General features: G+C 32.8%; 3 protein-coding genes across 5 annotated transcripts; all 3 read right to left on the bottom strand.

Annotated features, from left to right (window-relative positions):
* Nucleotides 1-52: 52 nt before the first annotated feature.
* Nucleotides 53-3,896, bottom strand: LOC104760513 (putative serine/threonine-protein kinase At1g54610). Of its 3 annotated transcripts, none has more exons than XM_010483452.3 (8): nucleotides 3,087-3,896; nucleotides 2,403-2,944; nucleotides 2,016-2,300; nucleotides 1,609-1,926; nucleotides 1,304-1,531; nucleotides 1,005-1,220; nucleotides 592-915; nucleotides 53-482 (listed from the first exon to the last, which is right to left on the bottom strand). In XM_010483452.3, the coding sequence occupies exons 2-8, from the start codon at nucleotides 2,832-2,834 to the stop codon at nucleotides 345-347; spliced, it is 1,941 nt and encodes a 646-aa protein (XP_010481754.2). In that variant the 5' UTR covers nucleotides 2,835-2,944; nucleotides 3,087-3,896; the 3' UTR covers nucleotides 53-344. The 3 variants fall into 3 exon arrangements, with proteins under 3 accessions (XP_010481754.2, XP_087354951.1, XP_010481755.2); XM_087498825.1 differs by having other exon boundaries at nucleotides 3,577-3,766; XM_010483453.3 differs by having other exon boundaries at nucleotides 3,137-3,536.
* Nucleotides 3,897-5,041: 1,145 nt separating this feature from the next.
* Nucleotides 5,042-5,978, bottom strand: LOC104760512 (dormancy-associated protein homolog 2). The gene is made up of 3 exons (XM_010483451.3): nucleotides 5,838-5,978; nucleotides 5,410-5,599; nucleotides 5,042-5,257 (listed from the first exon to the last, which is right to left on the bottom strand). Exons 1-3 carry the CDS (start codon nucleotides 5,953-5,955, stop codon nucleotides 5,221-5,223), a joined length of 345 nt encoding a protein of 114 aa, XP_010481753.1. The 5' UTR covers nucleotides 5,956-5,978; the 3' UTR covers nucleotides 5,042-5,220.
* Nucleotides 5,979-21,102: 15,124 nt separating this feature from the next.
* On the bottom strand, nucleotides 21,103-22,444 carry LOC104760511 (uncharacterized). The gene is given in 3 exon segments (XM_010483450.3): nucleotides 21,103-22,097; nucleotides 22,272-22,364; nucleotides 22,366-22,444. Coding segments are annotated over 3 exon segments (1,005 nt in total). The 5' UTR covers nucleotides 22,410-22,444; the 3' UTR covers nucleotides 21,103-21,229.
* Between the last annotated feature and the right edge of the window lie 3,690 nt (nucleotides 22,445-26,134).

The following is a 26,134-nucleotide window of genomic DNA, read 5'->3' as shown; positions in this document are numbered from 1 at the left end:
GTTTTGTAACAAAATCATAGGCAAGAACTGCATATCAAAAAAAAGGAGTGTATGACTATGTAATATACACATCTCTGTAATATATGAAGAAGTGTACACAAAGATCAAACTCATTGTTGAGTCTGTATAAATGTTATAATACACAATAATCTATTATAATCACAGAGCTGAGCTTTTTTTTATAAGCCAACAATCTTTTAATCTCTATATTACAAACAAATTTTCCCAAAAATTCACGAACCAGATAAAGACTCTTCTTGATACGATACAACAAGACTTGAATGGTTCTCTGTTTTTCTCCTCTGATAATGATTCCCAGCAATATATAAGCAGACACACATGATTTAGTTTCTCGACTGTTTTGCTTTCTGTCTGGTGAATTCCTGGAGTTGCCGGTCGTGTTCTTCCAGCATCTGGTCTACTTTACTTGGCTGAGCCAGTAATGGACCGGACATGTACATCTTGTTATCCCCTGAATCATACTGAATAATAAACAAAGACCGAGATAAAGGACAATGTAAATGAAAGGTGAAAGACAGTTTCTTTGTCTGTGAAATGAGGAAAAAAAAAGAATCTCGTGAGATCACTTACCCAAGATGGGTCATTTGGGATTTTGATTTGCCTCTTACTATTATCCATGGTGTCAGCTCTGTTGAAAGCTCTCATTTCCTTCCTTTCCTGATCCATGATTTGTTTATCTGAGCCAGCATAACCGCCTTGTCCTACTGAGTTACCTCTGTATGACGGTATTCTAGGGCCTGCATGGTCCTTGGTTAACCGACTGAGATTCCGAGTTTTCATCATCGGACCCGAGTGAGCGATTCTTCCACTCGTTTGATTGTTGCAGGCCATGTCATTTGTAACCTGCATTTGTCTTTGCGAGTTACCCGGGACACAGCTTCTTAGATATGGATTCTGTATTGGCCAACAAGTTTTTGTTAAGTTAAAGATTCTGATGGATCAGAGGCAACACCGAACCATAGCAGATCGAGCATTTCTGTTACCTCCACAGCTGCTGAAAGTGATGGATTATTAGCTTTTACCGGCGGGATGAGTTTTCTTTCGTGTGATCGTCTTGTCTGAGAGTCTTGTCTTTCATGCTTCTCCTGGTTGGGTCTTTGCCTTTTCGCTTCATCGCGGAGTTTAGCATCAATCTCTTTGCTTGGTGGATATTTTGGTAGAGAAGATGGATCACAAGCAAAGGGCTCTGTTCTGAAGTACTGCTCCACAAAAACTTAGAATGCATGAACGATCATTGATCACAAAGTCAAAATAACATCAACCATAAGTTAAACACACGCACCTCACTCTCAAGAGCTCTAGCTGCAGAGCCTCTCTTATCAGGATCTATGGAAAGCAAAGCATCCAAGAGCGAAAGAACATTCATCGGCAAGTCCTTGAACATCTCTGCTACACGTCTTCCATAGGGAAGCGCGGGTCTAAACGCAGCTGAAGGTGGTAGCTTTAGTTTCCTCCAGTAATCTTCTGTTGGTGAACCACATAGCTTGAAGATTTTATGCAGTTGCTCTACCTAGAAAAGATTAAATCATAAGTCGAGTTCAAGCTTACTAGAAGGTGAGTTCTGGATGTTTTAAAGAGTGTATGTACCTCGGTTTTCCCTGCCAGGATCGGTTTCCCGGAATATAATTCACCTAATATACAGCCTGTGCTCCACAGATCAACCCCAACACCATAATGACAAGCTCCAAGCAGAAGCTCTGGTGGTCGATACCAAAGAGTCACAACACGGCTTGTCAATGGAACGCAGTTTTGTGGGTCAAAAAACGTTGCTAACCCAAAATCTGCAATCTTCAAGATTCCATTACTGTCAATCAGTAGATTTGAGCCCTTGATATCACGATGCAGAACACCACGACTGTGACAATGATGAAGCCCGCTTAGAAGTTGTTGCATATAACATTTAACCTAGGCAGCAGAAGAACAAGTTTGATTGATGTCTACACAAGTTGATATACTGAGAATAAGAGTACGCAAAGCATAGTAAAGGGGTAAACCTGAGGCTCTGAAAACTTGATACCGGGTATGGAAGCAAGCCCGACGAGATCATGATCCATATACTCGAAAACTAAGTAAAGAGAAGATGAAACAGAGGCAGTGATCAAGCCTTCTAACTTAAGTACATTAGGATGATCAAGCCTTCGCATTACAATGATCTCTCTCGCCATAAACTTAACACTCTCTAAATCGCTAAGATCAAACCGAACTCTTTTAAGCGCAACAGTCTTGTTATTAAGAAGATCACGAGCCTTGTATACACTGCTATATGTACCTTGTCCAATCTGCATCCACACAAGAAGCATTGAAGCAAGACGTTCATGAAACAAGTTCATTTCATCAAAACAGAACAGATCGAAAAGGCAAAAAAAGAAACAACAGCTTACTTTCTCCAGTTTCTCAAAGGTACTAGCACGTCGTGGAGTCCAATTCACAAGTGCCTCACCAGCCACTGAGACTAACCAAGCTGGCCATCCTGCAGCCAATTCAGCAGCCTCCTTTGAAACGGTTTCAACACAGGGACGAATCACAACACTAGGCTCTCTCTTCAATTCCTCAGGAGGATGATGATCATCATCTTCATCTTCATCTGTATCACCAATCTCAGAAATCTCCAGATGTTGTTTCTCAGAAAACCTACTTGAACTAAACTTGTCAGATTCAATCAACCTAACTTTATTCAACCGATCTTGTTCCTCTTTAGTCTGGCTAGAATCATCAATCCTAGATGAAGTGATCCTCGAAGAACGCTTCTCTAATGGTTCTTTCCATGGTGGATTCTTCTTTGGAGACTTCTTCTTAGAGATTATACAACCCATGATAGAGAAGAAGACTCAACAACAAACAACAAGAACAGCTCAGAATCTAAATCCCTAATTCATCATCCACAACAACTTCAACGGCTCAACGAGACTCAATTTCACCATTCCTGAACACACACACACAAAGCAATAAAAAACAAAACTTTGATGTCAAATTCAAACTCAATCAAGAGAGAAGATTGAAGAACTCGATTAAGCAGAAGCCACAAGAACAACAACAAGAAGAAGCTCAAGAATCCAAATTCATACACTGTAGAAGAACCCTAGTTGTTCCACCATATAGCAAACAAAGACAACACCTTTTGGGGGGAGAGACAACGATCTTGATTGCAAAGACTTTAACAAACAGAACTGAAAGCAAAACCCATGAAAGAGGAACTCGAATCAAGAGAGCAAGTGATGACTTTTGTGACCTTTTTTGGGGGAGAGACAATTCAAGAGCAAGTGATGACTTTTATGGGGAAGAGAAGATGGAGAGATAGAGGTGTACGCAAGAAAACATATAAAGCAGATTGGATTATTTATTTTTCTTTGTTTTCAGATTGGTATCATTTGACCAAAGAAACACTGCATTGACACACACAGAGAGAGAGAGAGAGATGTGTATACAATTAAACAATGTATACATACATTAAATTGTATTTTATACATATGCAAAACACAGCTAACACAGGCGCCTACGTCAACCGAGAGAGAGATTCTTCTCTATCACTTATTATTATTATTACTAGGTGATTACCGTGCTATGTCGGGGTTTCTTTTCTTCTTCTCTATCACTTATTCTTTTTAACAATATCACTCACACAAAAACACATCATAAAATTCGTTTATAACCTTGTTTCATTGAAAAAGAGAAAAGTTTTCTTAGATCTTATAGAGACAAAAATTTTTAATAAAACAAAACTCATTAATAAAGCAATTTGCCACACAATTAGCTTACTGAGCAATTTTGATTTTATTTGATTTTTTTAATATCTGCATCACTTTTGTGTGATTTTCTCTTTTAAATCCCAACCCTTCTCCTTCATCACAACATCTCTATACAAAATGGAAAAGTTCAACTTTAGTTAATGATGATTTTACAATTAAATATGGACAATGACAATGAATCATTAACCTTTGGAATGGAAAAAGAAAAAAGGATATATGTTTCAAAGTTAATCTTAATTATAGACATGTGGCAGATATTAGAATGATGATGTGACACTCATATGTAGAGAGTTGGTTATTTTTGGCTAAATTAAGTTGAAATCTTCTTCTATGAAAAAAATGAGTTAAAATACTTTTTTGTTTTATTTAATTTTTCTTTGATCCAAATTAATTGGTTTCAGTATTTATATAGTAATATTAAATGTATAAAAGTTAGTTGCATTATAAAGTCAATTCAATAGATGACCATATATGGTGAAATTTTTGAAGTAAAGGTAACAAGACAAAAACAAATTATTACCCTTTTAGTAAATGAAGATAAAACAAAATTATTTTTTTTAGTTCTAATTTTATCATTTATTAAACTTTTATAGTAAAATAGTGATTATTTGATTATTTATTAAACTTTTACCTCAATAGTGAAATTTTATCATAAGTTTGTGATTGTGTGTGTAATTTTCATTAGTCATATATATAATGCTCTAACAAAAAAACCTAACCCATTATTCCAAACCCTAAATTCTAAACTCTATATTAAATTTTAGATTTCTACATAAAAAGAACACATGCCAAAAAAAAAGGCTTTCTTAATTGAGACAACTAAACTAAAGGTCTTCACATTAAAAAAAAAAAAAAAAAAAAAAAAACTAAACTAAAAGTAAACTTATCCAAATATGTTTAAAAATATCACAATCTATTAATTGCTTGTGACTTGTGAGTTTATTATTGTCATGCCACCTAACTACTCTTATAGTCATAGATATAACTTAGTTATGTCTAGCACTAGCAGTTTATGATTCTAGAAATGTCAACTAAAGGTTGAAAAGCTGGTGGGTCGAACACACATTGTTTTTATCATGGAATGAGTAAAAATTTTAACTTTTTGATGCCAAAAGAAATATGGGTTTTGGGGATACTCCATTGCGTAAATTGGTGACTGTTTTTACTCAAAGTAGAAATTTGCATATTTCCTTTTTGTATGCTATTCAAATCTTAATTACGTTGACATTTTGCGTTTTGATTAATAATAGACTTTTTATGTTGAGAAATAAAAAAGAGATAAAAAGCAACTGAGAAACTCAAGTGCCTTAAATTTATTTAAACATTCATTATACGGCATACAGCACTGGTTTATTAATTAATTATCTTGAATTTTCAAAACTGACGACTTCATTTTTATGAACTCTTGACTTATTAATTTGACGGTTCGTTGATAACGCCATAACGGTACGCTTTAACGGTGCTTGCTTCTGGTCTCGTCGCTGTACATCCTGTCATGCAGCAAGCAACAACTAAAACTATAATTTTTGTAAACCCTTAAAACCAACTTTAAAATTCACATAATAATAAGGTATATCTACAAAGTTAATATGAATTTAAAATCTTTGAGATCCAACTATATAAAGATTATATAATCATATACCAGTCATAAACTGTGGGAGAATTAGGATGAGAGGGTTTGTCAAAGACATTAGCACCAATCTCCCTTGTGGTCACATTACTTGCCGGATGAAACACACTCCTCCACACATCCACTTTCCGACCAGATCCTGGTGTCACTGGAGTAGATGGACTCGCCGGAAGAGATACCGATCCAGCCACCGACATTCCTTCTAAACACCCACACATGTAACATTCCGTTTAGAGAACAATATAGATTGAAAGGGTTGTACAATTAGAAGAATATAATATAGATTTTTATTAATTCATCTCATCAACTATATTCAAGAAGAAATTAGTGAAAGAAATTATCCCTTTAGGTTTTAGTATCCTAATATATTCATCTTTTTCTACTAGTTCCGGTCTGAGAAGATGACAAGATGTTATTGTTACTTAAATATTTTGGTTCACCTGTGGTATTGTTCAAGCTAGTTAAGCCGGTGGAGATTCGCCGGAGATGGCCACGGCCACCGGCTTCAGGTCGAGGACCAGCCACAACGTCGTCCCATAGGTTTTCGAGTACTCCCATTTTTTTTCCTTTTGCTTAGAGATATTCTTCTTTTCATGTCTCTCCTTTAAATACGTGACAGTGGGAGCTGGTCTCTTGCAACAATTTGTCCGTGTCCTTCGGAGATAAAATTAAAGCTTTCAAGAATTGCAAAAATAGTCTTTTTTTTTCTTTTTCACTCTCAGTTTTCGTATATACAAACAATTTTTTGAATACATATTAATTAAAGCGTGTGTATTTTAATATAATCATTTCTTATGTACATATATGTTCTCTTTAACTTTCTAGCTCGCAAGCTTCTTTAAAACAGCAGTCCATCTTTACATAAGGAAATATTCAGATGAGAATTTAACTTGTAAAGAATAAAAGGTCCCTAATAGCGCAAAACAGAGGAAACAGAGTTTTACACAGAACCGATTCACTTGAAGGCTCTTTACTTGGGTATGAGGAAACATATATTAACAGTCACATATATATTCTCTTTTTTTCTTCAGTCATGGTTCCTTACCTACGAAGTAAGATTTAGACTTTGAGGATCACATGATTTTGTCTTTTTAGATCATTCTCAAACCTAGAAGAGTTGTAGCAACGACATAAGTTGATGTGGCACAACCTAGGTTTATGTGGCACGAAGACGGGAACTGCATCACCAGTTGATGCTACTATAACAAACTTCAGGGGAGTTGTCCCCACCTGCTTCATTCAATGTTATCTCTACACCACAATGTGATACCACAACTTTGGAAGGGACCCAAGAATACAAACCAACGGTTAGACGAACCGAACCGAAACACCCAAGTGTTTGTTCATGACCTAACCGGCTACAATTGCATAAGCGTGTTTTATAATAATGGTTCGTGAACCCTATCAAATCGGGAATTGAGTTGAGCTGGTTTATATGAAAAATTCAAAATTCTCACCTAAATAAAGCTTTTAGGCAAACCGGGACAAAAGCTTTTAAGTATCAAAGGAATAGAGATAAAGTCACCAATTCTCGAACAGTAAAACTGGTGGTGACTCAGCATGATTAAAAAGTCTCACCAGGGTTCGAGTAACTATATTGGTACCCAGCTCGAAAGGGAAGAAAACACTGTTTCTCTTCTTTAGAGAAATGGTTTCGCTTCTCGCCTCCCGAGAATAATTTGGTGGAATCTGCACGACATGACGAGTTGAGTTCATCTACGTCGGGTCTGACACAGATCTCCTGAGAAAGTCTCATGGAATGAACTAGCCTGACGAGTAACGGAAATGGCTGTCGTAGGGTAGGGGTGTGTCTATCACAGAGAATCATGCCTTTGTCGTAGCAATTTGAGCTAAATTAGTCACTAAGATCTGTTAGGTTATAAAGGATTTCCTTTTGTTGACTTTGAAGCCGAAACCTTCTCATAGGGTTTCACATTAAAACCAACAACAACAACAACAACCTTCTCATAGGGTTAGGGTTTTGCCTCGTGAAGATGCCAAATGCCAAAATGGAAGAGACAACTGGCGAGGACATTTTAGTGACTTGCTGGAAGATTTGTTTGTGATAGTATTGGGTCTTGTCCCGACAAAAGACATAATGACCATCATCTTTATGTCGAAAAATGGTCCTCTATTTGGCCGATGATGACGACGGAGGTGAATATAAGATCTTCAAACCCATGATGTGACATATCCTCTGCTCCTTCCTTTGAGTAGTCCTTCTTTCTATTTTTCGTCTCCTCCGCTTTATCCGCAGCTCTTTTAGCTCCCTCTGTCACCTCTTATTCTTGTCTCTTCTGCGTAGTCTTTAGTCTTCTCTTTCATATCATCATAAGCTTTTTGTCCTTGGCTTTGTCTTTCGTCTCGTAGGCTTTATCAGCTGCTCTGCTTGCACCTTCGTTCACAGTTCACTTTATTTTTCGTTTTTGCCTATTCCTTTTTTCTTTACCGGTTTCCGCATTTTCTCCTGATTTCAAAAAAATTACAATTCATTAAAAACAAAAATAGCAGAGGAAACAAAGTTTTACAGAACCGGTTAGCAGTTGAAGGCTCTTTACTTGGATGTTAAAGTTATTAATAATTGTTGGGATAAGCTTGACACAAGCAAGCCTAAAGAGATTAGGATTAATAGTTTAGAAAGTTATCACAAATAAGGAAATATTCCTAGAGAAATTAGGAATATTGTTTTGAGAGTTCTTTATAAATACAATTCACTAAAAACATGTAAAACTTTATTTTTCGTTTTTTCCTATTGCTTTTTTCTTTACCGGTTTCCGCATTTTCTCCTGATTTCAAAAAAATTACAATTCAATAAAAACAAAAATAGCAGAGGAAACAGAGTTTTACAGAACCGGTTAGCAGTTGAAGGCTCTTTACTTGAATGTTAAAGTTATTAATAATTGTTGGGATAAGCTTGACACAAGCAAGCTTAAAGAGATTAGGATTAGTAGTTTAGAAAGTTATCACAAATAAGGAAATATTCCTAGAGAAATTAGGAATATTGTTTTGAGAGTTCTTTATAAATAGAGTTGTCAAGGTGTGACTTCCTATTATGATGATTTGAGAGATTGTGAGAACTTTAGGTTTTTGAGTTATTTTTCCTAAAGTAATAAAGGTGATATCTTTGAGATTGTGTTTAGTTTTGATCTTGATTTCTAGATTTTGTATCAGAGCATTACGATATCCTAGGGAGAGATGTCTGAAGGTGTTATCGTTGCTTCTAAGCCAAAAGAAGGAACCGGATCTACGTCCATCTAATGTCCTATGCTCAACCCAGCAAACTACACGGTATGGGCGTTAAAGATGAAGATTGCACTGAAGGTTCACAAGGTTTGGGAAGCCATCGAACCTGGAACAGAAGCAGCTGACGAAGACAAAAATAATATGGCCATGGCTCTTTTGTTCCAGTCCATCCCCGAGGGTTTTGTTCTGCAGATCGGTGATCTAGATACGGCTAAGAAGATTTGGGATGCCATCAAATCAAGGCATGTGGGAGCTGAACGTGTGAAGGAAGCACGTCTACAGACACCTATGGCGGAGTTTGAACGACTCCAGATGAAATATTCAGAGAGAATTGATGAGTTTGCAGGAAAGTTGTCAGAGATTGCTTCAAAATCCGCCTCTCTCGGAGTATCTATTGAGGAAACCAAGTTAAGAAGTTTCTTAACTGTCTTCCTCATAAGAAGTTCATCCACATAATGGCTTCTTTAGAACATGTGTTAGACCTAAACACCACCTTTTTTGAAGACATTATAGGGCGACTTAAAACATATGAGGAGAGAATCTCTGTTAGTGCCGTCGAAGTACAAGAAGACCAATCTAAATTTATGTATGCGAACATGGAGACATCAAAGTATGCTAATACGGAGTCACAAAATAGTCGAGAATTTACAAACGACTATCGCAACAGAGGACGCGGAGGTCGATTCTCTAGAGGACGATGAAGAGGACGCGATTATGGACAAAGAGACGCCGTCGAAGTACAAGAAGACCAATCTAAATTAATGTATGCGAACATGGAGACATCAAAGTATGCTAATACAGAGTCACAAAATAGTCGAGAATTTATAAACGACTATCGCAACAGAGGACGAGGAGGTCGATTCTCTAGAGGATGAGGAAGAGGACGCGATTATGGACAAAGATACGCCTCTCGCATCACTTGTTTCAGATGCGACAAACAAGGACATTTTGCTTTCGATTGTCCTGACCGATTATTAAAGCTCCAAGAAGCTCAAGTCCTGGATACTGCTAATATGCAAGAGGCTGATGAACTTATGATGCATGAAGTTCTATTTCTCAATGAAAAACGGTGCATTCCAAGTAAGTTTGAAACCACCACGAGAGAGGATAATGTATGGTACCTTGACAATGGTGCTAGTAACCACATGACAGGCGATAAAAGATACTTTGAAAAAATGGAAGATTCTGTTACCGGGAAGGTAAGGTTTGGAGATGATTCACGTGTTGATATAAAAGGAAAAGGTTCAATCTCACTTGTTGATATGAATGGAGAGTTACGAGTTATGACAAATGTTTACTACATACCTGACTTAAAGAGTAACATTATAAGTTTGGGACAAGCGACAGAAGCAGGTTGTGACATAATGTTAAGAAGAGAATATTTAACAATGAGAGATGCTCAAGGAAAACTACTCGCTAAAGCTCCAAGATCGAAGAATAGACTTTACAAAATTCGTATGGATTTTCAGGAAAATGCCTATTTGAACTTGTCATCTATAAGTGAATCTAGTCGCTGGCACGCTCGTTTTGGACATATAAATGTCGAAACTATCAAGTCTGTGAAGCAGAGAGAACTTGTACAAGGTCTTCCACACGTAGCATTCGAAAAGGAAATTTGCAGGTCCTGTCTACTTGGAAAACAGACAAGACAAATGTTCCCACAAGCCACCACTTATAGAGCATCTTCACCTCTAGAACTGATCCACAGAGATCTTTGTGGAACTATAACACCGAGTACAGCTGCTGGAAATAAATTTATCTTTGTTCTCATTGATGATCATTCACGTTATATGTGGACCACCTTGTTGAAAGAAAAAAATTCTGCATTTGAGAAGTTTAAAATCTTTAAGAATCGTGTTAAGAAAGAATCAGGAGCTCAGATTAAGACCTTTAGAACAGACAGAGGAGGTGAGTTTGTCTCACAAGAGTTTAATGAATACTGTGAGAATGCTGGGATTCAGAGACATCTTACTGCTTTATATACACCACAACATAATGGTGTTGTAGAACGAAGGAACAGAACAATGGTGGAGATGACAAGAAGTATTCTTAAACATACGAAGGTTCCAAATTATCTGTGGGGAGAAGCAGTGAGACACTCCACATATATGCTAAATAGAATAGGAATAAGGGCATTGACGGATAAGACACCATACGAAGTCTACAAGAAGCAGAAACCTTGTATCGATCATCTACAAATTTTTGGGTGCATAAGTTATGCAAAAGTTGATCAACATTTGTTAAAGAAACTAGACGATCGATCCAAGTTGTTAGTTCACTTGGGGATAGAACCGGGTTCTAAGGCTTATAGACTGTATGATCCACATACAAGAAGAGTTGTTGTAAGCCGTGATGTGATTTTTGATGAGAGTAAAGGCTGGAATTGGAGGCAAAATTTCACAATGCAAGACGGTGATGGAAGCTTTAATACTACTCTTGGTGAGTTTGGGAACCATGGCATAAGGTTTGAGTAGGAAAATGTGGGTAGTGAACCAGAATTGGATAACAATACAGATGGTGGTGAGAGAGATGAAACAGAAAGTAACGGACACACACCTGAAATCATAGAGCACGAGACTGCAGAAAACAGAGAGACTACAAAAAACAGAGTAGAAGCTGATGTTTTGGAGAATAATCAGCCGGTTCTTCGAAGAAGTCAAAGACAGAGTAATACCCCTAAGTATCTCGTAGACTATGTTTTACTTGCTGAAGAAGAAGGAGAAACGCTTCTTTTGTGTCTTAACAAGCAGCCAAGAAGTTTTATGGAAGCAAGAAGATCGAATAAGTGGATTAATGCTTGCAATGAAGAGATTAGTTCAATCGATAAACTGAATACCTGGGATTTAGCCGACTTACCTCTTGGTGTCAAACCAGTTGGACTCAAATGGGTTTTTAAACTGAAAAGAAACTCTGATGGCAGAATTAACAAGTACAAAGCCCGACTTGTTGCTAAGGGATACATGCAACAATATGGAATCGATTTCGAGGAAGTTTTTGCTCCCGTTGCATGCATTGAAACTATAAATCTTCTCATAAACATTGCAGCGACAAACAGATGGGAGATTCATCATTTAGATGTAAAAACAGAGTTTCTACACGGAGAACTAAAAGAGACAGTTTTTGTCACTCAACCGGATGGTTTTGAGAAGAAAGGGTGTGAAGAAAAGGTTTATAGGTTGAATAAAGCGTTGTACGGTTTGCGACAAGCTCCAAGAGCATGGAACAACAAATTGAACCAGATTCTTGAGGAGCTGCAGTTCAAAAAATGCTCCAAGGAACCCACTGTTTATCGTAAAACAGAGAGAGGACAAATCTTGGTTATTGTTGTTTATGTAGATGATTTATTTGTCACAGGAACAAACAAGCAAATCATTTACAAATTTAAGGAGGAGATGGCTGCTAAATTTGAAATGAGTGACCTTGGCTTGTTAACTTACTATCTTGGGATAGAGGTTATTCAACATGAGTATGAAATTGTTCTAACCCAACGAAGATATGCTCAGAAAATATTAGAAGAAACAAGAATGGTGGATTGCAATCCTGAGTATATACCAATGGAGTTTGGACTCACGTTGTCAAAGGAAGAGGATGAGAAAGAGATCGACACCACAGATTTCCGAAAAAAAATTGGTTGCCTTCGGTATATAATCCACACAAGACCAGATTTATCTTATTGTGTTGGTGTCTTGAGCAGGTATATGCATAGTCCCAGGGTGTCACATGGTGCGGCAATAAGACAATGCTTAAGATATCTTAAAGGAACAACAACTCTTGGCTTAGTGTTTGGAAGAAGCTCGAGAATACCAAGGCTAGTTGGATATAGTGATAGCAGCCTTAGCATCGATCCAGATGATGGGAGAAGTACAACATGTCACATTTTCTACCTAGGAGAAGGTCCTATTTCTTGGTGTTCACAAAAACAAGATGTAGTGGCTTTATCTTCATGTGAGGCAGAATTTATGGCTGGAACCAAAGCAACTAAACAGGCGATTTGGTTGCGAGACTTGCTAAGTGAAATTATGGGAGTTGAAGTCAAGAAAGCTGTTATCCGAATTGACAATAAATCCGCAATAGCTCTCACGAAGAATCCTGTTTTTCATGGCAGAAGCAAACACATTCAGAGACGTTTTCATTTCATTAGATAGTGTGTGGAGAATGAAGAAGTTGAGGTTGAACATGTTCTAGGAATCGAGATGAAAGCGGATATTCTCACAAAGGCTTTGGGAAAAATGAAGTTCAAGGAGATGAGAGAGTTCATGAGAGTTCAAGATGTAGAGAAATTGTGTGTCAAGCTTAAAGAGGAGAATGTTGGGATAAGCTACACACAAGCAAGCCTAAAGAGATTAGGATTAGTAGTTTAGGAAGTTATCACAAATAAGGAAATATTCCTAGAAAAATTAGGAATATTGTTTTGAGAGTTCCTTATAAATAGAGTTGTTAAGGTGTGACTTCCTATTATGATGATTTGAGAGATTGTGAGAACTTTAGGTTTTTGAGTTATTTTTCCTAAAGTAACAAAGGTGATATCTTTGAGATTGTGTTTAGTTTTGATCTTGATTTCTAGAATAATAAATTAATAAGAATGGAAAAAGGAATAGAACTCCATCTTCTATGACTAATTAGAACAGCCATGAGTTAGATATATAAACAAAACAGGAAACGCTATATACAAACACTAGTTAGAGAATAAAGTCCCAAATCGAGCAAACTAGTAGAAAGGAACTTAAACTCGATCGTGGTGGTTAGTGAAATTATAAAGTGCATTACTATTTAGATAACTAGATCTTTGTGTACTCTTTACTCTTTTTACATATCAACCTCAAAACGAAAAGAGACTCTCTCTCTCTTAAAAACCTTTTAATACCTTACATAAAAGTTCCAGAAACAGATCTTTTCAAACATACAAAGATGAACACTACTTATACCAAAATAACAACGAAACGCAAAAGGCTTAAGATGATCAATGAATTTAGAACCTCGAGCTTGAAATAGTCATCCTCATTAGTCATTACGATTTTCATTATTATAATTTTTTTTTTTTTTTTTGTGATAATATTTGGCATTTGAATGGTAAGTGATTCTACCATAGTTTTTGGATTTTGTTTTTCAAAACCTTTTTTTTTTCCATTCAAGATTTTACACTAAATATTCCCTAAAAATTAGAAAAACTAGGTTGTAACTTTTCTTTACAAATATTAACAAAAACTAGCCACATAATTAGATTTCTAACGTAAATATTTTTAGAGACATACTTGGGTTCACCTCTTGAGGTGAACCTCTTCATTCACCCTTTTACAAAATAAGGAAATAAAATATGTATACATTATTATAAAATTAGAAACTTAAACCGCTGTTTTATAAACTCAAACCGACATATAATTTCGTTCTAATTGTAAAATCTAAACCCTAATCATCTCATTTGTAAACCCAAACCAACATTTAATTTTTTTCTAATTGTAAAATTTAAACCCTAACCATCTCATTTGTAAACCCAAACCGACATATAATTTTGTTCTAATTGTAAAATCTAAACCCTAACAATCTCATTTGTAAACCCAAACCGACATATAATTTTGTTCTAATTATGAAATCTAAACCCTAACCACCTATTTATAAACCCAAACCGACATATAATTTTGTTTTAATTATAAAATCTAAACCCTAATTCTCATTTATAAACCCAAACCTATATATAAATTCGTTTAATTGTATAATTTAAACCAAGCCAATATTTAACTTCCTTTAAATAAAAGTATACATAATATGTTTCCTTAATTTGTTTGGCTTTTTAATTTAATTTGATTTATTTTTAAAATAAAATATTAGATAGAACATTTTGATTGGTTAAGAGGGGAGGGGGTGAATACCTAGGGGTGAACCTAAGGGCATCCTCAATGGTGGGATATAAAATTGAGTATATATGTTCTAATTTTTAAACAATATATTATGTACTGTTTATAAAATAAGAACTTTTAGAATTTTAATTAATATTATCCCCTCTCCAATGGTAGGATATAATTTTGAGTCTCTAATTTTTTAAAAGATAGTATTTTGAAAATAATTTTTTTTAAAGTAGAATAGAATTAGTATAAATGTTTAATTAGTTAGGAGGATTTGTGCTTAGGACAATTTTAATTAGGACAGATCATATAAGAATGGGTGAATGGAGTTGTTGAGAAAGAAAGCAACTTTCAGGATTTGGATGTTGTTGTAGGTCGTTGCTTCTTACGAAAGAGATTGTTTAGGAGCAGTCCAAGTAAAGGCAAACCTGTAACCATGCCTATGTAACCAAGCAACCATACAGGCCGTTTCATCTGCCGACACAGCTCCTTAAAGCTTCTCTTTGTTACATCTTCCTCAAGATTTTGTCCTCTCTGCTTCGATGATGCGGTGGTGGTATTGGTGTCTTTCTCGTATTTGACTGATGCCACTAACCCGTCTTCTGCAATGTTTAGGTACGGGCCTTGGTTTATCAAAGGCTCTTGTTTCCCTGATGACTCTGAGCTTCTTTTCTCTTCAATCTGCAAGAAAAATAGCTCACCAAGAGGTCCCATGGAGAGAAAATAGCCAAATAGCTACAACACCCCTCAGAGGAGTCTTTTCACCCTCTTCCCCAAAGTACTTAACCTGAAGCATGAGATAGTTTTCAGTAACCTCATATCAATATGCAACAGAAGGTCCATGATAGAAATCAAAACCATCACACTTCAACATAATTCAAACCTAAGACTTGTTTCTCAGCTGGATCAAATTGGAAGAAACCAAAATTGTAAAACACTAATGTTCCTGATTGAATACCAGAACATTTGCTCCAATGCTAGTTCCAACAGCAAAGATAGGAGCATTTGGGTATTTTTGTTGAAGATAACCAAGAACTACCCGCATATCCCCTGTCCATCCAGCATTATAGAAGTGATCAGACTGCATTCATTTGCAGCATAACAAGATTGTATATAAGCAAGCATAACGTTTTATAGAGAACAAGAAATCAGAATGCTAGGAGACTAGCGTAACTCACAGTAACCGAAACACCACCCAAACCTCTAAGGTTGCCTCCGCCGATTCGCATCTCCTCCGACCTTAACCCCCTCTGATTTCATCTCCTTCCATTGTCAATTGGCGAGTTCGATCGAGTTCCTGTTATCATTCACTAAGGTACATACACTAAGGTTCCTGATAGAAACAGAGAAAGGGAGAGGAAGAGAAAGAAAGAAAACCATTCGACCCTCAAGAACACAATCGGTTTTGTCCAACAAATTGGTGACACGTATGATCTCTTATTACCGAATTGAGTCTACTAAATAACAGGTCCTCTTATTATTTTTCTTTTCTCTGATTTAGTTTTTTCCTTCTTTTCACTTTAAAACCTCTCTAAATACCCTGGTTCGAGAAGGCCCAAGTATTTTTCATATTTTTATGGTTAACTAAAAAAACTTACTGATTCTTCTCTTTTATTCTGTTTTCTTATGTACATGTTTTTTAAAAACCAAAATTAAAATCTATTAGAAAAAAACTAAAAACCAAAAACTATAATCGAAAATCCATTTAAAACCATCTTCCATTCATGGCCTTTGTCTTCTCTATTGAAAGCTTACTAGGTTTTACCCCGTGGTACACCACGGATCTATTATTTTGTTGATATGATATTGTAATAGTTTTGTGGTGCTTGTAGTCGATGGTGAATTGCATCTATATATACTGTTAATGTTTGTAGATAGGTTTTGTATAAACTCTTGATTCGGAAGTTGAGAATATACATTTTATGATTTCGTTAGTTATGATTTAAGAATAAATGATATGGCATATTCTTATTTTGATTCTCAATTGATATTATTGGATTAATAGTGTACATTTAAAGCTAATAAGAACTTAGCAAATATGTAATCGTTTATTAAACACAACTTAGATTTTTCCTAAGATGTGTTCATCGTGAATTAGTTGCTATATTATAGGGATGTGATTACAAAATTTGTGTTATCAATTTTTTTTGTCAAACTCAGCCCAAAAAAATTGGCATGTAAATTAGATATTTCCTAAGATACAATGGGCATCAATTGACATTAATTGGATGTAAATAAGTACGCTATGGATTAAAAACCGGCCCAAAATATTCGGTAATCTTAAGGAAGATCCAGATAATTGAATCAGTTATAATTTTAGTTAAAAATCTGATCCGAAGTTGGCAAAGCCAAAAAGTGATGGCACCCTATTATACTTCAAAAATGTATTTCAAGCTCTATATGTGGATATACTTGTTTGGTTATAAAGATCCTAAGAAAAATTTTAAAGTATATATCTATTTATAAAAATTCAAATCACATCATATGTTAAAAAAATCTAAAATTTTATTAACTTTATGTATTAAATAGTAATTAAAATAATTAAATATAAGATTAAATAAAAGCGCAAAGAGAATTATATTTTAGTCTAACATATTGATTTAAATTAGGTAGATAGTTTTTAGGAAATTAATGTTATCAAATAAAGAAATGATTGTGTTTGGTTGTAAGGATTGTAGAAAATTTAGTTGAGACTTGTTTGGATACAAAGAGAAGAGAGGATGACACAAAAATGTACTTCAAAAATGTTAAGATAGATACATTATGAACCGAAAATTTTCATCACCAGTTTTGATTATTGTTTTCTATTTTATTTTACTGTATTTGACTATTGTTGAGCTTTGTTATAGAAAGATCTGTTTATATATGAGAAAATCCAGCACATAAGCTTGTATTATAAATAGGACCTTTTTTGTTTGGTATTATAAACTTATACTAGATTTTAACCCGCGGTACACCGCGGGACAATTTTTAAAAAAATAATAACATTTTAATTTTTTTTGTTTTTTTTATATTTAGTTTGTTTTGTTTAAGTAAATAATATTTTTGCTTAGATTGTCAATTATTAGAACAATAATAGGGGAAATAAATATATAAATATGTAATTTATAAGTTATTGTCGGATTAAGTCTCAATTTTACCAATGATTTAATTGTTTTACATAGTTTTAGTTAAATTACTCTAATTTAATATGTCTAATATTCTTATATTAGTGGTATTGACCAAATAATTAAAGGAAGATTTAACCTGTGTTTCAAAATCAAATTAATAATATTTTATATTTATACTAATGTTATTTCAAACCGTCATGTTAATAACATGTCCCCCTATATAACACCAAAGTGTCATATTAGTGGTTTAACTCGTGTTTCAAAACTGCATATTAGTGGTTTTGGTTGTGTGTTGTGTTTTGTTTGTGAAGTTGATATTTATACATGGAAAATGCTTGATGAGCAAGGAGTTTACGATCCATAGCAATAAAAGAGAGATTTTAGTGTTTTCCTATTTGAGTTGATAACATTATCGCATAATAATATTCAGTTTCTTAACACGTATATTTTATATTAAATGTTTTTCTTGATGCTAAAGTTAAATATACCCGATTATTGAGTTTCTAAAGTTGGGTTCTCGTTTTTATGAACTTTATTAACGTTATAATAATTATTGTGATTGTAATCATTTGTTACTCAAACTCGACTGTGTCATTTAAATTTAAGAGATCATACAGTCTCTAAAGATCTATTAAAATATGTTTTTAGATTTTTATGGGATTAAAAATTTAATGCGTAGAGTTCTTTTTGGAAAAATTGAAATGTATAGATGTTGTCAAGCTATTTATGGCAATAAATATATCAAATTAGGTCGATTTAAATAGTTCTATTAAATGAGTTTCCAGAAATTGTTATTTTAGAAAAATAGTTAGTGGTTAATGTTGTAAATAAACAAATTAAATAAGCAAAACTTAAAGGGCATAACACAAAATGTACTTCAAAAATCAGATTCTACTAATTATTATCTAGGATTTAACCTGCGGTACACCGCAGAATAATATTTTATATATAATATAATTTAGTTTTTATAGTTTTTAATTTGATATTAAAATAAGAATTTTGATTTTGATTTTTTTTAAAATTTGACCTGTAATATAGTGTAATTTAGTAATTTAAACTGTAGTACATAGATTTATTTTATTATATATGTGTAATATATGATTTCAAATTATTAGTGTTTTTAGATTTAATCTATGGTAAATGACTACATGTGTAATTTTTTAAACTCGTGGTACATTGCCAAATAATATTTTATTTTTATATATAATAATTTAGTTACCTTTTAATTGTATGATTTAGATGTTTAGTGTTTTTAGATTAAACTTGAGGTACATATGTAATTGAATATATAAAAAGGATAAAAACAAATCTATTTACATCATCATATATGGAACTAAAGCCAATACTAAGAATGGGCTAATGTCGATTATGATCAGTTCAACCAAGTTTTCATTTCACTTTAGTCATATTTTACAGTAAAAATTATTTAAGAATATATGTAGTTATAATTAATAAATAATAATCAATATGATTTTGATATTATGCTAATCAAAATAATTTGTGAAGAGAGAGAGAGAGAAATAGTAACAATCCAAAAGAAATATATATTAATTGTGATTTAGATTGGTTGATATATTTAGTTCCAATCTTTATTTTAATTCGTAGTTTTCACTATGATATGACTATTTTTTCTTCTCCCAAATTAAAAAAAAAATTATGTATTCTAAATTTATTTTTAAAAATCATTATCGGTATAGATGCAGATTTTTGAGATCTTTTAATTCTAGTTGTGTTGTTTTAATCTTAATAACTAATATTAATTATGATAATTCTTGTTGTGTAAATAATTAAATAGAAAAATAATGATACAATATTAAAGAGAGTAGGCTTATTTTGTGGTTTATATAAGGACAATACCTTTTCAAATAATAGACGACCGTAAAACTTAGTGAAAAGGCAAATACAATTTTTAAATTTTTGCCTTTTTGGTTATTATGTTATGGTTAGTATGTTTGGTTGTTATAATAAGTGGTAGATTATAAAACGAACAAAATAAGATGTACTGCAAAAAAAAATGAAACAGAAAACTTAATTCTATTGATATAATAAGCAAAACTATATATATCATGATAGAACATGGATTCATCTCTTAAAGATGAGAGTGACTTACTTACAACGAATATTAAATAACATCAAAAGCAAAAGAAAAAAAACATAAAGAAAACACAAAACCGTTTTTATAGATTACTGTAATGTTTAAAAAAAAAAAAATACTACTGTAAGGTTTCTTTGCTGGTTGTAAGTATGTTTGGTGCATTCTCCATTAGGTAGTGAGAGATTATTTATAGTGTTTTAAAAATGCATTAGGTGTGATATGAATTTAAGACTAAATTGGTGAGCAAGCAAAAAATCATTTAAAATGCCATGAAGGATCTTTCAAAACGTGAAGGATTTAAGGTATATTTATGGAATATACAATTTATTAGTTTTATATGTTAAATTTTAAATTTACTTTCCATTTAGTTTTATATATTGATTTTGTGTACCATAAAAATCGGAAATGAATATTGGATTAACATAATTATTATGATAGCATTAAACGATTAAATCTATATTTGAAGTATTAAGAATATTATTCGATTTTAATGGACTGTCGATTTTATGTATTCTAGTTTTTATTATTTTGGAAAACTTTCTAGGGATTAACTTTGTAAAATTTAAGTTATGCACTCATTTAAAGAGAGATTTCAGCAATCAATGTTTTATTAAAACAAAGATTTCTTCGGTTAATATTTACTTTACAAATAAGATATATAGACAACTAAATATTTGTCTTGGTAGTGTCATTATGGACGTCTTTGGAAATATGAATTTAATAGGCTAATAATTATGCACTCAACTTTAGTACCATCGAGATTTGAACAGATTGTAGTAATCGAATATGAAGGATTATGTATTTAAAAGACATAACATAACAATAAAATCTAATTTAATATGTCTAATATTCTTATATTAATTCCATTAATTGAGTTAAGTAGAACTGTTTATTTTAAAAAAATTTGTAGAAATTAATTAAGTAGAAATATTATTTTAGAAAATTTTGTAAGAGTTAATGTTGCAAATAAATAAATTAAATAAGATAAACTTCAAAAGCATAAACCAAATGTTAATATAGATTTTTTTAATGTGATTTAAGTATTAATCGAATTGAGATTAGGAGAGTCTCACCAGGGTTCGAGTAACCATATTAGTACCCCGTGAGAGGAGGAAACTTCTCACGTTCTTCCTGGTGAGAGAATGTCTCTCGTGGAAGGATGAATGGGCCTGAAGATGGCAGATTAGATAAAATCTCCATTTGGTCTGGCAGAGTGGAGTTTAGACGTAAGCTCCATCTGGTTCCCCGTGTTCTTCCCTGAAGTGGAGATCAACGGATGCCGGGTTTGTGTCTGTCACAGAGAACCATGCCTTTTTGATAGCGATTTGAGGTAATCTAAATTACCTCTTTTTGCTTTAGAACTTGATTCTTGACTACTCTTTACTTCTACATTGATTCAAAGCGATAAGAGAGTCTCTCCTAAAAGTAAAACCTTTTAATACCTTACTACCCAAGTTTCTTAGACAGAGCTTATTGAACATAAAAAGATGAGAACTACTTATATAAGTTATAACAAAACAAAAGGCACAACGTGATCAGTGAATTTAGAACCTCTTGAAATCATCATCATCCTTATTCCGATTTTCATTCGCCTTTTTAGACAGATCCTCCAAGCCCTTATCAACATCATCCCGAGCCCTATCCGCCTCCTCACCGGACCCAACCACCGCCTCTGTCACCTTCTGAGCCGTGCTCTTCGCCGTCTCCCACACATCTTTTACAGTCTCCTTAGTCTTCTCCCCAATATCTTGAGCCTTCTCCTTTAACCCATGTGCCATATCATCTGCTCTCTCCTTTGAGTCCTCTGCATAGTCCATGGCCCTCTCTTTAGTCTCGTAGGCTTTATCAGATGCTTTGCTCGCTCCTTCGTTCACCTTATCCTTGGCCTCTTCTGCGTAATCTTTAGCCTTCTCTTTCACATCATAGGCTTTGTCCTTAGCTTTCTCCTTTGTCTCGTAGGCTTTATCAGCTGCTCTACTCGCTCCTTCATTCACTCTATCCCTAGCCTCTTCCGCGTAATCTTTAGTCTTCTCTTTCGTATCATAAGCTTTGTCCTTAGCTTTCTCCTTCGTCTCGTAGGCTTTATCAGCTGCTCTGCTCGCTCCTTCATTCACCTTATCCCTAGCCTCTTCCGCATAATCTTTAGTCTTCTCTTTCGCATCATAGGCTTTGTCCTTAGCTTTCTCTTTCGTCTCGTAGGCTTTATCAGCTGCTCTGCTCGCACCTTCGTTCACTTTATCCTTCGTTTGTTCTGCCTAATCTCTCGTCTTCCCGTTCATATCGTACGCTTTACCCGTAGCTTTTTCTTTACCCGTTTCAAAGTATTCTCCTGATTCTTCTCTCCATTTCTTCGACTCATAGGCCAAATCAGCCCTCGAGTCTCTTGATTTCTCTACCGGATCATATCTCCCTGAAAAACCAAAAAAAGCATTGATCAGTCCTATAACTTCATCACTTCACCTGATTTCTTGTCAACCACGTTAACCTAATTATACCAACTTCTTTAATCAATATAGCTCACTTAGGATTTAGGAATTAATTAGCTAAATACACACGCTTATGAACCGGTTCATTAATTAATTTACCTTAGAATGGTTTACCGACGAGGCGAAAAAGACACGAGATGTTTTGCGACCAATCACCACCGCAAGAGTTCTCGGAGCTCGGCTTATAGGGAAAACCAAAAAAAGCAGTTCTCGTTAGTTGCATAGCCGCCATGTTCATCAATCAACGAAACAATATCTTCTTCTTCTTCTTTTTCGTAATTTAGCTTTATAAAATGCTTTTGTCTTAACTTTTTTCAATATGTATTCTTTTCTTAACAATATCTTATGTTGCGAACTTATAGAAACCATTTAGGACAGCTGGTGATACGAATTTGACACGTGTTGGTGTCGTGACACGTGTTTAGCAATGGTAGCTAAATTAACTATGGTGCGTTATCGAACACTTGCGGTGTATCTATATGGATAATGGACCGTTGGATTAGTGATTCTTTCTAGTTTCTATGCCTTTGTTTTGACTTTTTGAGTGTAAAACGCGAATTGACGTTTATCAAACGTTCGAGCATTCATAAAACGAAAAAGAGCATTCGTCATGTTTTTTTTAGTTAACATTGTATTATTCTTTCTACATCACCAATATTTTATATAAATATTAATTAGAAAAAAATAAAGTGTGACAATTTTTTTTTTTTACATATATACTCGCTTGATATCCCTCATCATCTGGAGTGTCCCTCCACTACCGATGTTTTAAAAATAATCACCATTGACTCATCAAATCAAATGGCTTCTATTTTTCTATCCAATGCACCTTTCTTTAATTTAATTACGACAATGTAAAATATGCAAAGGTTGCGAAAAGGACTACCGTAATTAATTAAGTAGCTTACTTTTTATCTATAAAAAAGCAGTTTAATACTAAATAATTAGTAATACACAATGTAATATTTATGCATATGTTATAAACATTTACATGGTCACATATATTTATTTTTTAAAGTTATAAATGTGGATTTGGATTTTGTATTGAGTGAATTCGATTATATACTATTTATAAACATTTTACAAATTTAGCTGTCATTGAGAGTTATATTTATTACTAGTTTTGACTTTCCGGGGTTAACTTACATTTTTTCTACAATTAGAAAATAAAGTTATAAAAATTGGCGACTGATTTTTGTTTTTTATTGAAAAGTACTCTATGTTTTTTTAATTAGGTTTATAAAGAAATTTTCTATTGTAGGGGCATGTATATAAACTATCTATATTAACATTTTTCATAAAAAGGCTTTAAGTTCAAACTTATTTATAGACAATGCTATTCTAATTACAATCAATAAAAAATAATAAAAAAATAACACAGTTTCGTTGGCCGAAAATATAGAAACTACAATCTCTTTTAACTTCCTTCGACTTCAGGCCTAATTTTCTGCAAATGCAACAATCAATCATAATCATTTACTACTAGGATTTAACCCGCAGTATACTGTGGGATAATATTTTTAATTAAAAAAAAAATATGTTGTATTTATTTGTTATTTTATTATCGTTTTATTAATTTTTAGATTGTATAGTAATGAATATTTATTGGTATTTGATATAAATATTCAAATTATAGGATTTTTGTAGTGTGTGCAACTTTTTAATGGTATATGTATAGTTTATTAATACATTAATTCCCTGGTCCACATCTAAAAGTGTTTTAAAAAATCAAATTTCACTTTACTCCCTATAATGCCAACCTGTCATATCAAAATCAAAATAAGTTTCCCGTCTCACCAAAATCAAAATAAGTTTTTTATCAAGTTTAATTATGTTAATTGTTTTACCAAATTAGCATATTTTTATATTTTATAATTTTTCATGGCAATATATATAGTTTATGATAAATAATGGGAATTTTATTATTTTTGGTAATTCCTCAAAAATTCAGTAAACCAAATTATATGCGGGATTTCAATATATTTAATGTGACATTTTATAAAACAATTATTATCATTATTTTAGTCAATTCTTAAACACAAAACAAAAGGAAAAAAATTAAATAAAAAGACTTCAAAAACATTTTTAAGAAGAATTATTGATAAAAACCAAAAACTAAACAAATACCCTTCAAGATTATTTTGCAAGAAATATTATCTACACCAAAAATAAAAACTAAAAACCATAAAACAAAAAATAAATTAAAAACTGCAAAACAGTTGATATGTACAATTTTTTAAACATTAAAGAGTATATAAACATATGGAAATAATTATTGTAAAAAACGCTTAAATAAATAAGAAAGGGAAAGTGTATCCATTTAAAACATCCGCTGATTGAAAAAAAAAATAAAAAAAGCATCAATGTAATATAACATAGTAGCATCAATGTTATAACTTTTGATTTATTACAATTTCTTTTTAAACACTAATAAGAATTAAATATAGTTCTTACTCCTCCATCATTCTTTATTGACTCTGTAAGTTTGTTGTAGTGAGCTACACCCTGATTCAACTAAAAATGATTTAATTGCACATGAAAACGTTAGTGAATATAAAATTACATTTACAACGAAGATCTCATTGCTCCTCTGTCAAAAGAAAAGGATGATATTAGCAAATTTAAAATTTGTATTTGTAACATAAATAGTTTAAGTAGATTACTACTGATTCTCCAATGGAGAATTCTAAAGAAAATCAGTTATTTAGAAGGAAAAAAACTAAACAGCAAAGATAAAACAAAATAAAAGTAGTTATGATAAATAAATTAGAAAACATACCTTTTGATGCACCGATTATTGCCATGATTACAATTGAGCTGCAAAAACAAAACAATTAAGAAATGTATATTAGTGATGCAGATTATACACTACAACATAGAACATACTATCTTACGTGGATAAGTATATTGAACTGACAAGTTAGCCCTTGGTTACGCTTTATCTACACCATTGGTTAAGACTTAGGAGTACAATTAATGGAGTGATTTTTGATAAATACAATACAAAGGCCAATAAACAAATCATATAAAAAAAAAAAAGGTTTCACTCTCTTTTTATTGGTCCACTTGGCAATGCAATTTTAACAAAAAAAAAATATTTATATTAAAACACAAATTTTAAAACAATTAATTTCACATTTAACTCATATAATATAAAACTGAAATTATATAAATTCCCCCTATGCATTAATTTTATTTCTCCACTAAATTGTATTAAAACAAAACAATAAATTAGAATTGTAACTCTCATTTTTCTAAATCTATTTTTTCATCATTTCTCTTCCTATAAATACTCATTATCTTATTCTCTTATTCTATCACTCTTTCATTCTCTCATCTTCTTCCACTACTCTCAAATCTCTTTTTTTTTGTTTTTTTTTGTTTTGTATTTTTTTTTGTTATTGTTGTTGTATGGGTTATAAAAAATTAAATCAAATAACATTGTAAAAGCTTAGTTTTAGAGTTTGAATAATATATATATCTTATATATATATATATATATATTAATCTTTTAAAAGGTTTATCTCCATTTTCTATTTTATATTAACATCTTGTAAGTTATTATTTTCATACTTTCTTACAATATTCACCACACAATAAGATCATGAAGTTGAAATGATCCATATCTAATTATCTAATATGTCTCTAGTTATCTCACATAATCATGTATTATTTTTAATAATTTATAAAGATCAATATAATATTTAAAGATCAATATAATTATCCATTTATAAAGTTTATTTTGTTTTGTAAAATCTATCAACTTTATTTATAAAGACTATGTTGTTTTGTGATCCAATTGATAAATCTGCAAATATCAATATAATATATATTTTTTTATGATTTGAGGTTTTTGAAAACAAAAAGAACATAATTAAACAATAGGTTTTTGTGTGTTTAATCAAAATAAAAAATGATCCAAAAAAGAAATCATATTCAACTGGAACTTAAATATAAAAATAA

The sequence above is a fragment of the Camelina sativa genome, chromosome 18 (genome assembly GCF_030686135.1).
Source record: "Camelina sativa cultivar CO46 ecotype springtype chromosome 18, ASM3068613v1".
NCBI classification, from domain to species: domain Eukaryota; kingdom Viridiplantae; phylum Streptophyta; class Magnoliopsida; order Brassicales; family Brassicaceae; genus Camelina; species Camelina sativa.
The sequence above is the reverse complement of the archived record's forward strand: the minus strand, read 5'-3'. Positions and strand labels throughout refer to the sequence as shown.

Coding starts and splice junctions, on each gene's coding strand:
- LOC104760512 (XM_010483451.3), bottom strand. CDS start 5,955: ATGGGAGTACTCGAAAACCTATGGGACGACGTTGTGGCTGGTCCTCGA. Junction 5,600..5,837: donor TAGCTTGAACAATACCACAG/GTGAACCAAAAT, acceptor GTGGGTGTTTAG/AAGGAATGTCGGTGGCTGGA. Junction 5,258..5,409: donor TCTCCCACAGTTTATGACTG/GTATATGATTAT, acceptor GCTGCATGACAG/GATGTACAGCGACGAGACCA.
- LOC104760513 (XM_010483452.3), bottom strand. CDS start 2,834: ATGGGTTGTATAATCTCTAAGAAGAAGTCTCCAAAGAAGAATCCACCA. Junction 2,301..2,402: donor CCTTTGAGAAACTGGAGAAA/GTAAGCTGTTGT, acceptor GTGTGGATGCAG/ATTGGACAAGGTACATATAG. Junction 483..591: donor TCCCAAATGACCCATCTTGG/GTAAGTGATCTC, acceptor TTTATTATTCAG/TATGATTCAGGGGATAACAA.